We start from the raw sequence: 17,724 nt of genomic DNA, 5'->3' as shown, positions 1-17,724 counted from the left end.
AACAAGGTGGGAGTTGTGACTTTGGATGAATAAACGGTTCAGATTTACAGCATTGTGTTTCATATAAGGAGAGCTGAAGTGAAACTGCAGTTAAGGGTCTCTGCACGCAATTAAACAAAGGTTGAGATGTATTTACATTAATTTACTCTAATTTGATTTACTAATGGAATCATTCAAAATCTAAAACACAACTTTATGATCAAAGTTCTGACCAGATATGTGAATGCAGATTGTTTTTTGTTTTTTTTATCAATTCAAAGGTTTCCATATAGGGTTGTCATTACACTAGAGTTTTAAACTTCATTATGGTACTAGAAAAAATCAGACAATCTCAATACCTGTTTAGATACCACAGCAAGAAAACAAGAAGCTCAATGCGCTCAATATTGGGTCATTTCTTTTATCCAATTATTGAATTGCCTCTGCAAGTTTGATCAATTGCAAAAAATCATTGGCAGCGTTTAATGTTTTTGTGCAATTTAGACAGTGTGCAGGAGTTTGCTTTAATTTCTCTTCTATGCACCCGTCTCTTTACAGAGGCTGTAGTCCTCGACTCCAGTGTCCCGGGTTTGAATCCGACCTGTGGCTACTATCCCGAATGTTATTCCTTACTCTCTCTCTCTCTCTCTCTCCCCGATTTCCGATGCTGTCCACTGTCCCATCTCCCCAATAAACGCACAATACGCATAAACAAAATAAAAAAATAATGGGGATTGTATGGTTTTAAACATGTGGTATCAAAAAGTATTGAAGTCTCCAAAATTTGACAACATATTTCTCCATAAATAATTTTTCCTCCTCCATGTAAAGCCACAATTGAGCAGAATATAAGTCGGTTGTAGCCTCTTAAAGGCGCAGGTTTATCTCTTCTATTTGTTTTTAGTGAATATTATTGAGCTTAAAGTTAGGTCAGAGAAATCTTTTCTTCTCCTCCTTTCACATTTGGGACTCCGTTTACTTGTTATCATGAACTTTGAAGTCATATGCTCCCACACAACAAAAGGACAAATTAAAAAGAACCCTCACTGACTGAAAATGGATGACCTCTACAGCACTTTATTGACATGTAATCTGTTTCACTCTGATCTCAGCGAGAGTTGTTTTGGTTCTCTCTTTGGCACAGGAAGAGCCTGGCATGGAGGTTGTTGTTTTTTTGTGGAGTAAGCATTTCCACAGTTGTTGATGGGGACACAGTGGAGGGCTGGGGACGTCACGCATGGCACTGAGGGGCGTTTTTTACAGAAGAGGAAGCCACTTCGATTTACATGTGATTAATAAGGGGGAAGCAGCTTGATTTAGTTACAGTGTGGTGTAATCTCGCAGGGTTGCAGTGTTTGTGAGTCATTGCATACCACTGGAGCACTTTGCAGAGATAATCTTACACAGAAAAGTCTTAATGAAACTTTCATTAATCATATAAAAACATTGGAAACAAACGATCTTCGTGTGTGTCTGCGTTTTAAACAGTTCAGCACACAGTTTCTGCACTCTCCCGTCTCTCTTTGTTGCTTTGCTCCAAGTCTTCTGTCGAGGTCTGGGCTCCAGCAATGTGGGAGTTTATTTTGAGAACAATAGCTGAGCCAAGCTGTGCTCCAGTCAAATCAATGCTAATTCAATATTGATAGGAATCTAAACATTCTCCCTCAGAGTGAAGCCTAATGTGTAATGGGATCATATGGATCTGTGTGAAGGCATTCAGGCTGCAGATCGTATTTCATGCAACATTTCCCTACAGAAACATGACCAACATTACCAATGTTTCTGTCTAATTTAGAAAGTGTGCAGGAGTTTGTCTGCAATTTTTTCAGATTCAGATTCAGATATTTTTTTTTGTCCCACAAGGAGAAATTTATTTTTCTGCGGGAGCACACGGAAGACAAGAAACACAAGGACACCATCGCCACAAAATCTAAATAAAAAACGAAGACAAAAAAATTACGATTATGAAGGGATTGAATCAGAAACACATCAAACCCTGAAACATTCTTAAAACAGACAAATAACACAACACACCAGCTGCTGGTCGCCACAAGAGGAGCGCCCCATTCCTTCCTAAATCTGGCTCTGAATCAATGTGTCTTTTTTTTTTTTTCAAACCAACAGTTCAAAATTAAATTATATTCCGATAATTTTCTTCACAATTGAGAGACTTGAACCAGTTCGCTTCTGCCTTGTTTGGCTTTTAAATGTACTTTCAAAGGTTATTCTAGGATCTAAATTATTGCAGATGACCCCTCCACACACTCTGAACACTATCATTAAGGATTTTCATTTCATCATGTTTCGCCTTAACTTATTCTAGTGGCCAACAGAACAGCACTGATAATGCTTAACTAAAAAACAAAAAATGTGGCTTTCTGCTGGGGATGTTTCACTTCAACGTTGAGGATATTTCTGGCATAGTGAGGTAAGCCTGTCTCTGTAGTGTGTTACTTACACTACTATTAGGTAATAGCGGAGTGTGGGTGAGGGTTAATTGATCCCTGTGAGGATCTATAGTGTGGGCCTGCTCTGGAAGAGGTCTCCTGGGAAGTGTGTAGATGTAATCCGTGTGTGCGTTGGTGTACTTGTGAGATATCGACAGGCTGAGTGATGAGCTCGCCTGCAGATTCAAACTTAGAATTAAAGCACAAATGACCTAAAACATGTGATATGAGAGGTTTAGGTAAATGAGGCCTCACAAACGCTTACTGTATCTTGTTTTCTTGGAGGTTTTTTTTTTGGCAATTCTTCAACTTGCCTCTTTGCGACTCCCTCCTCCCCTCAAATGCACACACCTTCGCCTTGTTGCCATAACAGACAAGGCGGAGATGACACAACAGGAAGTGTGTGTTCGAGCAGAGTGTAGGAATCCGGCAGGTTCTATTGTGGAAAACAGCCACAGGGCTAGTCTGTTTGCACACACATGTTAAGAACTTGTGCACAAACGGTGACCAGGGATTGATGCACCCTGATACATTTTCACATTATGAGTATGAGCTGGTGTATCACATGAAAAAATGTTTGGAGTCTTATTCTGTACACTTTGTGACTTTGCTGCAGACAGGTTGGGCTGGATCGACTGTTTTGCTTTTTTTTTTGATGGTTGAAATACGACAATATGTCACTGTGCGGGTTTTTATTACTTAAACAGTAGAGTGTGACATGTCAAAATATTCCACTTGGTTAAGGCCACTGTTAATACCGCTGAAGACAGAACAGAGGGGGGATGACCTCGTCCCCCCATTACACCGCCGCAACATTCATATTGAAGGCAAATCGTCACAAGGATGTAAATATCGCGCCCTGAACGCTGCAGGGCTGCCAGGGGAGGGCTGCTCTCCCTGGGAGAAGAGAGCCTATGTAAGACGTTTTAATAGCTTATAGAGTCTTGAAGCCGTCTCGTGAAATTCTTGGTTTCATATCGGGAAACTATCGTGTGATTTGCAGAACAAGATGTTTAGCGCCCTCTGCAGATTCATCCAGGGATTACTCCAACATACGTTCACCTCATGGTCTGAAACTTTACCCATGTTCAGTTAGCACATCCAGCATTGTAACACTAAAGGTGTGTCTCTCAGCTCACATCCTCAAAATACACACTATTGCACTAATGTTTTTGTGTCGTATCTCTGTATGTTGAAGGTGGGTTTCATGTTGTCAGTATTGACCTTTTGACTTTACGTTTGTTTCAGGGCAGAGAAAACTGAAGTGCTGAGTGATGACCTCCTGCAGGTGAATATGACTTTTTTTCTTTAAAATTCTTTGTAATCTTCATCTTTCAGGGGGGCTTCATATACACACTGTCTCTGTCTCTCATTAACTGGCATACAAACCAGGTCTGAGTGATGTGGAGATGTCTGGACAGTCTTTGCATACACTGCACTTTGATTCAAACTATACAATGCAACTGAACAGTAACTTCACCACATTTTCATTGGAAATGGGTGTTTGGACAACACTTACTTTACAATTAAAGGAGCATTTATGAACCAGGAAATTGTAAATTTTTATTTGTACGAAAAAACACTTAAATGATTAATTGATTATCAAAAAAGTAGGAAATAAAATGTCCTCAAATGATGGACAGTATTTGCAGCACTACGTCATGAACAGTTTCAGTTATTTTTCTACTAACGATGGGTGTTACTGTAGTTCCTGTTCACCACTTTATCCTCATAATTTGAAACTCCAATACTCTCGTTTTAGACTCGAATACTGACTCGAATGAGTTTACCTCATAGACTCTGTTAAAGCTATCAGACCTTTGCAGATGTTCGATGCCAAGTCTCATTGCAGTTTTTTAACTACAACTGTTGTCGGCATTAAAACACAACTAGAGACTCTTTCATTCAGCAATGACTCGCCAGCCTCATGGTTTTCCATTTAGGGCGAATCCTGGCAATGTTCTGCTATCTTCAAATCATACTGGGTGTACACTCTTAAAGTGTGTTTGTGTGTGTGTTCATGTGTGTCTGTGATGGGGGATGGGGGTACTCTGCAAGTGAAGCTATGAGATCACTGCGATAAAAAGGAGAAATACAAGAGAGACTAAAAAAGCCCGAGCGTGTTAACAGAAGAAGCTTTTGTGGAAGGAAACATGAGGGTGAAGTTTAAAGCGCTCGCTCAATCACACTCATAGTTTTATGACATGCAGGGGTGAACTATGATCCCAGTGTGGTTTGCACACACACAGAAACACACAATAACACAACAGTTTGTGTTAAGCAAGATGATCATTTCTGATTGAAAGAGAGGAAATCTTGAGATCGAAAACGTTTCTGTTTATCATTATACGACGCTCATAGTTATATTTAGTTGTATATATAATAAATGCTGGCAAAACCCCAGCACACAACCTGACCCAGCCCTGCCAGCAAACACTTTCTCTGCTCTTTGGTCCTGAACGACAGGAGCTTTGTGCAGCGTTTGACATTCCTTTAGCTCCAGCTCTCAATGCGGAATGTGATTGTCAGGCGTTCATGGTGGAAGTGGCTTTTTGACGTGTTAACAACAACTTGAGCTCAATGTTGTCTGTCAGAATCCGTGGTGTAGCCTTTGTCACTTTTCAGATATTCAACCTGATTAGAGTCATCTCTATAAAATGTGCAGCTGACCATAGAGCAGAGAATCCGTTTTCTTTTTTAATGTAATGACCCTTTTCGCTGGGAAAGTTTTCCCCTTTTTCCAACACAAGGAGAGAAAGAATAGTTTTTCCTTCCCCCCCCTCCCCTCACCCCTCTCCCCTCACCCCCCTTTTTGAACCCGAAATTTGACACTATGATTTCCATGGTGTGGTAGTATTTTTTTTCCTCTGTTTTTCCACCGTGCTTTGCTTTGGTTGAGGCATGTTTCTTGTTCTGACACGTCCTGCCTCAGTGGGAGAGTTGAGGAGGCTCACAGACTGGATTACACTGCACAGGGGAGGGAGTCAGGCTGGACCTGGTCCCATACAGTGTCTCAGTATTTGAGTACAACTTAGGATACATAATGGACTGTTATAGAACTTAACAGTGTGGTTCCAGAAGTAAAAATCCCTTCTATTTTCTCCATAGCAGATTTGATTATTATGTTGGCTTGATTCAAGGATTGAAAATACTGATATGAAGGTTTTCTACAATCAATGGAGGATTTGAATGAGGACTGAACCAGAGCCACCAAAGAAGAGCTCTATTGTTGTGGAGCCTGACGTGTACTCATATCTTAAACTGTATGCTAAGCAGGTATCTGACAGCTAGCCAGCTGGTGAGATAAATAAAGAACTGATGGGTCAGTTTTTGTTGTTGTTGAGAACAATAGCTTGGTTATGTTGTGATTAATATAAGATAATTGCAAGAGCCAGCACCTGCTTTCCTTAGTGTAGCATAGCAAGCTAAGCAGAAAGAGCTTGCATTCCCAAAGTCTAAAGTCTGCTAATTAAAGGGCTACATCTATAAATATTTCATACAAAACAACAACATTATCAATTTCCCTGCTGGTTGCTTTTTCTTCATGCAGTTTTGCAAGGACGCTATTGGTGCATTTACACCTGAACTGTTTGGTCCTTTGTTGAATTGTTTGTTAAGTTTGGGGTGTTGGGGTGTGAGCGCTCAAACGAACTGTGGTGCAGACCAAAGAACTGAACTCTGGTCTGCTTGAAAACGGGGCTCTCTGTTCGCTTCCAGGAGCACCAGAGTTTGGTCCGCCGAAGGTGAGAAGGTGATCCAAACAAAACAACGGAAGTGAACCATTGTCACTACCCAGAGCTTGAATGTATGAAGCCTAGGTCTTTTTGAAGGTGGGAACTAAGGCCATGAGGTGGGTTATATAACTTACCAGTAGAGCATAAAGGCATAATTGGGATAAGAGGTAAGGGGTCTCTTCACTTAATGCGCATCCTTTCATTAGTGCACAAGTACCTTGTTACTCTTTATTTTAGTGACTAAAGGTTCCTGATAGGGTAGTAGTACTCTTGAAAGTAAACAGACTTTAATGAGGGACCTGAAGAACTGAAGACCTCAGTGGAAACGCAGAACAGATTGCGCTGGAGGGACCATTTTTAATCTCTCATAAATAAACTCCAAGGACTAAAAATCTTGGGTACTTTTGCTGGAAAAAACAATTATACAGTCTGCGGGATAATGTACTGATTAATAAGTCACTATAGTACACAGGTTTTCTCCTTCAGACAGGGTTTTCAGTCTTCATGCTAAGCTAAGCTAAGCTAACCAAAGGTAACACTACTGGCTACTCCACATTTAACAGAGTCATGACAATGTTACTCAACTTCTCAACAAAGTCTGGAACAAACATACACATATTTTCCATCTGTAATACGCTCGTACGCATACTTTCCCTTCAAACAAACAAACAGGACCGTGAGGACAATTGTTGCACTTGAATCCTGTTTCTGTGGCGTCATCGGCTATCCAGACAGTCAGCCATCCTGCCAACAAGGTCAGCCAGTCAGCCTGTCAGTGAACCAGCTCTACAGTCAGCCAAAGCAGCGGCTAAGAGCCAGAAAACAAAACTGAATCCACCCACCGGGTTCCTCTATGACTCACTAAGCATTCCACATTTTCTGCTGTGGCAGGTCAGAGGTTGAGATCGCTCTGCTCACTGTTTTCATTGCCGCCTGGAAGAAAAAAAAAAGCCAGTTACTTGCTTGTAAACCTTTGGACAGCTTCATAACTATAGAGGCAGGGAGGAGGGGATAGTATCTGATCTGTTAATTGTTGAAGTGTGAGTGTGCTTGTCTGTGTGTGGGATTGAGGAGGTTTTCTAGTTTCTTTTTTCAGCTCTATGACTTGAGTTTTTCAGGGTGTTTCTGTGTGTATGAGTCTGTTTCCTTAATTTAGTTTCTATCCACAAGGTCAGATCTCTTCTTGTGAGCACAGCAAAGTTACTGAATGAGATATACAACTTTATAATTAAAGGTATAATATGCTAGTTGATGTTTGGTAGATGTCACACTTAAGCACCAGTCTCTCAGACGAACAAACTGCACTACTTCCCCCTCTTCCCAAACCCCTCCCTCAGTGTTACGACCAAGGGAAGCCATTTTTGGACTGATCTCTATTCTGATATGCAGCCCAAAGTTGAACTGTTTTTTTTTTCTCCAGGAAATGTTGGGAGGAGATAGTGGGGTACGATTATGCATCAAAGGGCTGAGGTTTGATTCGAACGCATGGCTGCTGCAACACTAACTATAGAATCTTTACGCAGGGGGCTTGGCATAACCATTAGGCTATCCATGGGGCGGTTCTTATTTCTTATTTCTATTTTACACCAAACAAAGTATTTCCTTTGGTTTGAAAATTTAGTTGGTTCTCCCTGAATTGCACCCTTGAGAAGAAACTCTGCCAGTGTGCCTCTTCAAACAGCCTGGTGGCAGGGCTAACGAGAGGAAGGGGTTCATTTGGGGAAAAAAACACCTATGAAACACATTTGAGGCTCTGAGTAAACTCAAACATGCTAAATGAAGCCCCGCCCCATCTATGTCAACACAGAACTTAAGAACAACCAACCCAAAGGGAGTTTGTTGGTATACAGGGAGTATAAAACATGGACGTGGTCTCTGTGACATCAGCCATTGATTTTTGAAGCAGGGTTTTGAAGCCCAACAATGGCAGTTATCATATTGGAAATGCTTTTTGAAACTACCATTCAGAGAATCTATAAAGAGGCAAAGAGGTGGAGCTGAGGCGGGCCTTAAGTGGACCCTAGAGGAACTGATATTTCATTGCACTCTGCATTGGCTTCAATGTCAACACTTGAGGTTGCCGATAGGTTGTAGGAGTATTTTTAACTGTGGAATCCAGGCCCGTCATACCGCCCATGCTGCACTCACTCAGACCTCTTTCTTGCCTTCTTGGCAATGATCATTTTGACGTCTGGATCCACCAAATAAAGCTAGACTGTCATATATTAATTCGATCTGGGGATCAGCTGAATGGTGAGCAAATCAATTGGATCCAGGCGAGGAAGCCGGTTCCAGCTGTGGTTTGGCATGGAGCAAACAGCTGCAGGAAGAGGGAAGAGGCAAAAAGTATGTGTGTGTGTGTGGGTGAGGTAGAGATCGCAAGCATGGCGTAGCAGGAACAGCAAATTAGCGAGGTTAAAAGTAAAGGAAGGGGCGAGAGAGCAAGATGGGGATCAGACAGCAATTGATGTCGTGACACAGCTGGATGTTTACACTGACACAGGAAGAGGAAGTGAGTAAATGACAGACGGACGGTTGGTTGCAGAATCAGCAGCTTTCAATCACATTTATGAACTTATTTAAAGTTTGCATGGATAATTATAAACGCTTCACCTGGTAGAAGACCTCTTATTTATGGGAATACTTCAGAAAATGTTCCCGGTAAAGAATATGATAATGATGAATACATTTCTTTTGCCACAGTTTGATTTCGAAGAGCACATATATTTGTTTGGATTAAAGTTGCTTTAAGGAACTCTTAGTATGTGTGCATTGTGGAAAATAAACCACTTTGCTGATTTTGTCCTGTACATGTTTAAGTCGTGTTTCTGACAAAAAATCTCTTCCTTCTGTATTTTGAATGTCTAACGTTCAACTCATAATAAGTTTTGGCTTTAAAACACTGCAAAGGCTGTTCATGCAGACTTCTGTTATCCCCTCATCTTGACATCCAGCCTACAGGAGGGGTGAGACTGAGAGGCATGTAAAATACCAATAACGAAATAATGATCTTTCCTTCCTGCCTGGTTTGCTTTTGTAGCTCATATAAAGGCCTCAGTATTAATACCAGTCTGTTTCATTACCAGCTGAAAGTCCTCACAGGAGCATTCAGCTCAGCCTATGTCTTCACTTCTTTTCAGTTACATGTGGATATCCAGAGGCGGGCACTTGAAACTTGACACTCTTTAGAGTTACATTATTACCACATGGTCATAAAGACTCTTACTGAAGGTGCATTCAAGGACACACTGTCAGTGTAAGATCAAATAAGTCTATGCTCAGCTTAAATAAGGCCCTCTGGTCTGTGTGGTGCTCTTAGTAATGCTCCTAGTAATGCTCTTAAGCTGCTATGTTCACAGGGGGTTTCTCAGCAATGACACCACTTCATATTTATTTTCTATATTCAGATTTTTATGGGAAACAAGGCTGTACATAAGATAAGGTGAAAGTGTTCTGTGCCAAGCCCAAAGGGGGGGCCCAATGGAGTTTAGCATTTAAGGTATTGAATGTTTGCAGAAACACTGAGCACAGGTTTAAAAGATAGTTAGGAGAGAGAAGGTTTGACTGACGCTTCTCTGATTCAAGTCCAAAGGAAGAGAGTCTTTATGAAAAGCACAGCATGCTTTGGAAAACAGGCTGTGAAAGACTTTCTGTTCAAGTGTTCAAACATGAAAAACCAGTAGAAGAGCTTCTCATGATGTACAGCTGTTCGATCAGACCACCTTCTGTCACAATGATTATTCTGTTTCTCATTGATAATAACTCTCTGCATGGAGTTTTTTTAAATGTGAGAAAAGAAGAGGCCAGCCCCTGCTCTCAGTAAAAGACCCCCGATCATCAATCAGCCGGTGTTTCGTCGTAAACGCTGCAGGCTGCAGAGCAGAGCTCCACAAAACATGATGTCATCCTCCATCATCTTCCAATAAACAGGAGCAGGATGGGGAGTTCACAGATGGTTGTGTTAAAGAGCAGCTTCTGTGTTTGATTAGTTTACTCTCACCTGGGTTGTTTTTTTGTCTCACAGGAAACAAGTTTACCTGTTATTTTCACAGGGCGGACACGTTTTCCGTCACCCTGGCCTTCTTTTTGTGCATTTGTGACTTGATGACATCTTCTGTCTTTTCTGCTCCACACAGATCGAGAGGCGGATGGAGCTGGTGCGCTTGGTGTCGCACAAACACGCACAAGAGGGCTGGTGGTCGTGTCCTGCAGGGTCCAGCTGGGCACAGACACAGATAAGGAGGACATGTAAGAAAGCACTCCGTTACTCTGATTTTATCTGCAGCCGAGCTGGCATAAACGTTTTTCTTTTGACTTCCTAGTGGGTTTGCTGCTCACAGTTTTTCTACACTATGATACTTTGTTTGATACCACGTGTTTTTAAAAACGATACAGTTTTCTGAGATTTTTTGTGAGTGCTAGGATCAAGAAGTTTGTGAAAACTTCGACATCGTCTTCATAAGGACATGTGCCAAGAAGTGAAAATGAAATCCATCAAATACTGCAGACAAATTTCCTGCACACTTCCTAAATTACACAAAAAAAACATTGGCAATGTTTTCAGTTCCAAAAGAAAGGACAGTGTGCAGGAGTTTTGCCTGCATTTGTTTGATAAACTGAAATCAAGAAATGACCCAACATTGGGTGCCTAGAAACCTCTTATTTTTTGTTGTGCTGGGATCTAAAACAGGTGGTCCCATACAGTTTTCATGTTTAACAGTATCTAACAAAGCTTTAAATTCTGGTATTGTCAAAAACCCTACTTTCTCGGGTTACACAAAATTTTAGACTACATTTTGTTGATGTTTTATTATGCTTTCAGAGTCCCTCAGAGAGATGCTAGTTTTATTATGACTCTGAGTAAACTGTGAAAACCCTTGTCAGTATTAGCAGGGAGCTGCTATCTTGTGCTAGGAACACGTAGCATCTCCAGTTATGTAAACACACTGATATGACAGAGACTCAGGAGGGAAAAATATTCAGCACTGGCCCTCGTGCCAGCTTCACTCTCACTGAATAAACAGAAACTGCCCCTGCCTTTAAAATCACCCACAATGAGATTAACAAAAACATCCAGAGAAATATCTCTCTCTTTTTCCTTATTTATTCTCTTGCTTTGTTTTTTACATACCTGTTGCTTCTTACTTTAACTCATCGTGGCTCTACGGGCCTGTCCTTTTTCCCTGCAGAAAAAAGCTTCCTCTGACAGCGCTGTCCCCAGACCATGCAGGAGGGAGGAGCTCAGCTGGGAGACGAGGGGCCTGATTGGGTGAGACGCAAAAAGTGAAACTCAAAGTTTTTTATTACATGGGCAGCCAGTTTTCAGCGTCTGGACTGTCACTAGAAATACATTAAAGTGATTCTATTGAACGAAGATGCAAACTTAGAAAGTCATGATGGAGTGAATGTGTAGGGTCCTTACCTCAAAGGTGTAACCTGTTCTTTTTTTTTTCTCAATGAGAGGAAAGTGATTACGGTTATATTTGCTTACATTCTATGTGTTTTGCGTGTGTGTGTGCAGTAAGATGATGGAGGTTTTGTGGGGGAGGCAGAGAAACAGGTTAGCATCTGAGCTGATGCAGCATGAAGTCCCAGATCGGGAGAGGACATCCTGGAAACCGCTCAACCAGCTGGCAGAGGTAAAACAAAAACAAAAAAAAAAAAACCACCACAAACCCCAGCCTTTCTCGTTTAGCAGCGACCACATACAGTCCCATTTTATGTGGCCTTTAATGTGTTTTAAAAAATGACCTTTTGATCACATAAAGTTAAAACTGAAACAGGATCTCTACATACTGGACTGTGCTCAATAAAAAACATGGCCCCTTGGACACTTATAGTGGGGACACGTTTATACCAGTATCTGTGTGGTTCTCAGTATTCTCAAAGGGAAATGTGTTGCACGGTTTGCTTGTGTAGTCATGATCCTCTCTTTTCTCTCTTTTAGTTGGAGATTCCCAAATATACTTAAAACAGAGAAAAAACAAACTGGCCAAAACTGGTTTCTGGGACTACGGACTCGGCAAAAGACGAGGTAGGTAGTGGTCAGCCCAAGTTTTTCAGATGTCCCTTGATATTTTTTCATTTGTTTTACGTTTTTCTTTTGTTTTTCCTTTGTGCATATTTGAACATTATCCTCAAAATATTCTTCTTTTTTAACCTAGATCTTGCAAAAATGATGCATTATAAAAAAATGGCAGCTTCATTAAACAGAATAGGTCTTATGCATAAGTGTCTTAATCATTTTCTTGCAGATGGTACCAAGCAACTAAATCCAACAACCAGGCGATGGCAGCTAAGATGGATTCTCTCAAAGACGAGATGGATGAGGCTCTCAACAAAGTAGAAAATATGCAAGGTGGGTTTTTCCTTTTTTTTATTTTTTTTAAAACATTTTTACAGACACAAAATATGTTTATTAACTATTTCTTCACCATCCACTTTGGTTGAGGTATGCTGTATGCAATTTTATGGACACAAAACTTAAATCTAATGGCTGTACATTCCAGTCATGGGCCCTCTTCATCAGGATAGGATCATATCTAATTAAGTGAATGAACAAAGAAACGACTTGTCCCAGGAGCGGATCAGCAAACAAAACGTGCTGTGCACATAATCAGGATCATGTCCATTAAAGGTCACTGCTTTTGTCATCTGGAGCTCATCTTTTGTCCCTCATGAAAGTTTTCTGTGCAGGACTGAAAGAGAAGGCTTGAGGTTGTATAGTGTTTTGATATGAATGATAATATATGTTTCCCTTTTTCCACCCTGCAGGGACCAGCTCTCTGCAGGACATGTAACAACTTTTGCTTCCAAAAGAGGGAGATTATGCACGTTTATTATCTCATGGTGGGTTGCACCTCTGTTGAGTGTAAAATGATCTGGAAACTCGGATGGAAAATGTGATGCAAAATTCCACTATAAACAGTTTTTATTTTTGGTCAAGCAGTGTAAAATGCCTGCTTCGTGATATGCAAAAAGTTTATGTACATAGCTTTTTTTATTCCAGTTTATTAGAGGCCCCAGGCGGATTACCACAGGAGGTCTCTGGCAGCTCTGGAGGCAAGCTATACCGACGATCCAAAATACAGCAAGGTGACCAGAAAAGACACAAAACATAACAAAACAAAAATAAACCTTTACATATCTGTCTTTTAGTCTATATTTTAAGAGCTGGCAGTCATTGAAGATGTCCAAAAGTGCAAAATAAATAAATCAAAAACAGAGTGGAGACAAAACAGAAGCAGAGATTTTTGCCCGTTTAAGCACAATCAGAGAGGTGTTTACGAGTAGATACGTGGGCCCTATTTTGAAAACTCATACATATTCCACTGAATAAACTATAGAATATGTTTTGATAGGACATAGTTTAAAAAAAAAACTGCTTTTTTACATACTCATAAAGAGCGATGATTTTCTCTTAGACTCGTGGATGGGAGGAAGCCCAGCGTTCGGCACGGGCTTCTGGAGGAGCACCTGAAGAGGAGTAAACAGGGAGATCGCTCTGCCGCTCGAGGGCCCTGCGTCATGATGCTGCTGGGAGGACCGGCATGAAAGGAGGAGGTATGGTGGAGGGACACTCTGGTTACAGTGGGGGAAGAGTCGAAACAGTTTATTTGAGGCAGAAAATGTTTTGTTCTCATTAAAACATGTTTCTCTAAGGAGGATGGGCACGTACTGTCCTGGAAAACATCTGTGGCAGGACTTGTGGTCAGTTTAGCCTTAGGGCTGCAGTGTGTGTGCAGGCATCTGTAAGCCATTAGCATGTTTCACTATGGACACTCCTTAAGTTTCAGCTGTAAACACTAACTTTCCCTATGAAGGCACACTGTAAGACATTTCTATGAAAAGGAAAACAAAAAACTAGCTGTGTCTGCTTCTCATCCTGAAAGAGCTACATCTCCTTTTTTTCTCTTCCTTGATTTTTAGGATTGAAAACCAGACACATCTACCTGTCTGAAGAATCACCTTTCAGTCCACCCTTTCCTCTTGTGTTTTTTCTCTACAGGGGTCTCTTCAGAATAGCTGCTGGAGCTTCAAAAACTAAAGAAGCTAAAAAGCAGCACTGGGACTGCTCCCACCTCTCAGCTTGAGGAGTTTCTACTCTGATCCCCCACGCTGTCCGCAGGTAAACGCCTCTTGTTTCTACAAATCTTTCAAAAACAAGTAAAAAACCATCCAGGGCAGATAATTTTCCCTCACAGCTGTTCTTTTCAAAACACAGGAGCCCTGAAAGTCCCTACCTCAGGGAAACTTCCTGAAAACCTCTGATGACCTTTGGTTTTGTACGACGAGTGGGCAGCAGGCTTTCACAGTAAGAAGGACACACAGACAGGGACTCTTTTTAACATCCACTCAGTTTGTGTGCATGAACATTTAGCATTTTAGGTTTGTCCTTAGCTTCCCTGGTACTCATAAGCAGATATTTTATGTGTGTGTTGATTTTCAGTGTGTCTGACTCCGACAAGAGGGCTTCAGGCCTTGTGGGTGGACATGTGGACCGTTTTACCAAAAGGACTCACAAGGCAAAAACCTCAGGTAAGGACCATCCTCGACTCTTTTTTGTTCAAGTTTTCTGTTTCTACTTTTTGTACTTCCATTATTTTCCACAGCAGATTTAAACAAGTCAAAAACAAGAAAACTTGTCCCTGCTAGTTTTGCGTGAAGTCAAACTCAAAAACCCTTTGTGTTTTTCCACACATTCACAAAAACTCCAGAAAAAGTTCCCTCGTAATTTTCTGGTGTAAAACTGCATGAGTGAATGCAAATAGCTAACATTTCCCCCCCTCACTACCTGGAAACTTTTTAATGCCAGCCTCCCAGTAAAACTGTACAGGTGAAGTTGGGGCCAGCTGATGGATAAAATGCAGCAGGAAAATATTCAGGAAAGTTTCTCAATGAGCGAGCATGCAGGGGGGATGGAACATTTTCTCCTATTAGCAAAAAACTGTCCATTCTAGAGTCAGGACTGTTTTCATCCATCATATCTGCGTAGTTTCTTCTTACGTCATATCTTCCATCCTGAGGACAACGCCCCCCCACTACTCCCTGTCTGAAAGGAAAACATTCCCCCCGCAAACAGACAGCTCAGGAAGTTTTTTCAGGGGCAGCCTGTCCCGGGAAAATGTTTCTTGAAGTTTTTCAGGAGTGTTTAAAAAGGGCTCCTATAAGGACTCTGACATCCATCTAGACTAGAAACAAGGGTTTCCCAGCCTTTATGTTGGATTAACCTTTGCTTTTTCTTTTTGTGCAAAACAAAAACAAAACTAGGACTTCAAAAACAGTCCCCAATAAAAAAAGCACTTCAAAATTGATTTTCTAGCATCAACCTGCTTTTCATTGGGGGTCACATGACCAAAAAGTTAGGCAAACGTGCTGGATTAGGACCATCATGCTAAACTAGCCTTTAATGAAAAACCCGTTTTCAGACAACAGCACTCTCTGTTTTCAGGTATCTGGTGAAGTTTTCTGGCTAAAACTGGCCCCAGGGACAGCGAGGTTTAATAAGATGACGCCCAGCAAACATCGCCATCGTCCCTGGGGAACCCAACTTGCTCTGGGGCAAAGGACAGAGGGGTGAGAAACTAACGTGCTCAGTCCATTTTTTTTAATGAAAATATCTGGGGTCCAAAAGGGTCAGCTGTTTGTTGATAAAAGATTCATCTCTGTCCCTTGTTTTGTCCTGTTGGGTTGTGTTTCAGGGACTCTGGCAGAGATGGCAAGCAGCTACATCTATCCATTGTGGTCGCCATCATAGAGCCCATAAATCCAGCATGCTGGACTGGTTTCTTCCCTGAAGGTAAAAACATCTGTTTTGTTGTAATTGATATAGTTTTATTTTTCTTTTCGAGCTTATCAAAAAACTGATGTAAAACAAAAGAGGACAAAGAGATACAGAGGGGAGCAGACAAACAGGAGGATTAGGGGGAGTTTTTTCCACAGTATTTTTTCTTTTTATGCTTTTTTTGTTTGCTTTCTTGTGTTTTTTTTACTCATATTGTGTGTTTGGATAAACCTGCTGCTGTAACGCCACAAATTTCCCAGTTTTGGGGATCAATAAAAGTAAATTCTATTTCTATTCTATTCTATTCTATTTCTCGATGGTCCACCGAAAAATTCAAAATATCAGGCATTTTAAAACATGATGCACTGTATGCAGTGTGTGTATGTTTCTTTTTACAATTTTTACTGCCCCTTACTTTTGTATTTTTTCCTCTAAAAACATTTTGCCTTTAAACAAGTCTGTGCATGTCCCTCCAACAGGTGTTTGAGTGCATTTGGGGAATTTTTAGAAATCACTAATAGCAGTAAAAAGTAGCTTTTACTATAGGTTTGAGAGAAAACAGCCTGCCAGCCCAGGTAGTGTAATTATAGCTAAAAAAATATACAGTAACAAAACAACACAAGGTGTTTAGCAGCTTTTGCTAGGAGCTGTGTAAGGCTGTAGCATAGACTTTATAAAAAACATGGACGTAGTATCAGTGACGTCACCCATTGGTTTTCTAAAGCGTAGTTTTTGAAGCCCAAACAATGGTGGGTCCACCATATTGTAAAATGTAGCCTCACACTGATTTTTCAGTAAAATCTAGAAAAACTTGCAAAGATGTGCAGCTGTGGTGGGCTTTTAGCCTCCTAGCTAAACAGCGGACAACCCGCTTAACTGTTAATCAGTTTCAGCCACGCCCTTAATTATGTTTATTACCTAGCTTTAAATATAATCAGTATAAGCTATCCAGACCAGAGTTTTGTTTTTTTTAACCAGGCTGTTTTATTTTCTGCTGTCAAAAATTAGCTGTTTTAATATAAGTGATAATGGGGACTTCAAGGGCTAACATGCTAAACACACTCACATTGACGATACTACTGTAGTGTGCCAAACATTAGGCAGATTCATTTAACATTAAAAACTAAAGCATAGGGGTGCAGATGACCTAGCGGGTTAGGGTCGTGGCCCCCATACACAGAGGATATAGTCCCCACAAGCAGGCGGGGCTGGATTTCGAGCTCGGCATGTGGGCTCCCCCTCCCCGCATGTTCCATTTTCCCCTTTCTCACCCCGTTTTTCCTACTAAAAGCCCAAAAATGAAAATCTTAGGAAAAATAAAACTAAACATGATGAGAGCTAAGTATAAAAACACATCTTTTTTAAGTTTTTAGACAAAACAGAAACATACAAAAGTCAGAAAAGTTAGCAAAAGCTCATAGATGTGTGGTCTGGTTTTATTGATGTATTTAATAAAATGGTTGTTTTGAGTCCCTTTTTTACCTGTTTCATTTCCTTTATTTTTTTGTATTATTTTGTGTATTTTGTTTTTTTATCAGTTTTTGCATTTTTTTTTTTTAAAATTGTAAAAGTACTTTTGTTACTTGTTTTTTGTAAAGTTTCTATATAAAATAAAGTTATAATTAAACATAATCTCTCCCTCTTTTTTGCTTCCCACCCCCTCCCCTAAACCCTAACAGAGGTGGGACTTCAAACGTTTTCCGGCATGTTTTGCCTTGCCCCTCCCATCCCGCCACCCCAGGACCCCTGAAATCCGGCACGGAGAGGGAAAACGCCCCCG

At 40.8% G+C, this 17,724-nt stretch overlaps 1 protein-coding gene across 1 annotated transcript in view; it reads left to right on the top strand.

Annotated features, from left to right (window-relative positions):
• arhgap17b (Rho GTPase activating protein 17b) overlaps positions 1 to 17,724 on the top strand; it is a 31,231-nt gene that overhangs the window by 1,970 nt on the left and 11,537 nt on the right. Inside the window, 5 exon segments of the mRNA XM_065964358.1 lie at positions 3,675 to 3,714; positions 10,297 to 10,356; positions 10,359 to 10,408; positions 11,350 to 11,377; positions 11,379 to 11,429. Coding sequence (XP_065820430.1) covers positions 3,675 to 3,714; positions 10,297 to 10,356; positions 10,359 to 10,408; positions 11,350 to 11,377; positions 11,379 to 11,429 — 229 coding nt within the window.

This window comes from Labrus bergylta, chromosome 16 (genome assembly GCF_963930695.1).
Source record: "Labrus bergylta chromosome 16, fLabBer1.1, whole genome shotgun sequence".
NCBI classification, from domain to species: Eukaryota; Metazoa; Chordata; class Actinopteri; order Labriformes; family Labridae; genus Labrus; species Labrus bergylta.
The sequence above is the reverse complement of the archived record's forward strand: the minus strand, read 5'-3'. Positions and strand labels throughout refer to the sequence as shown.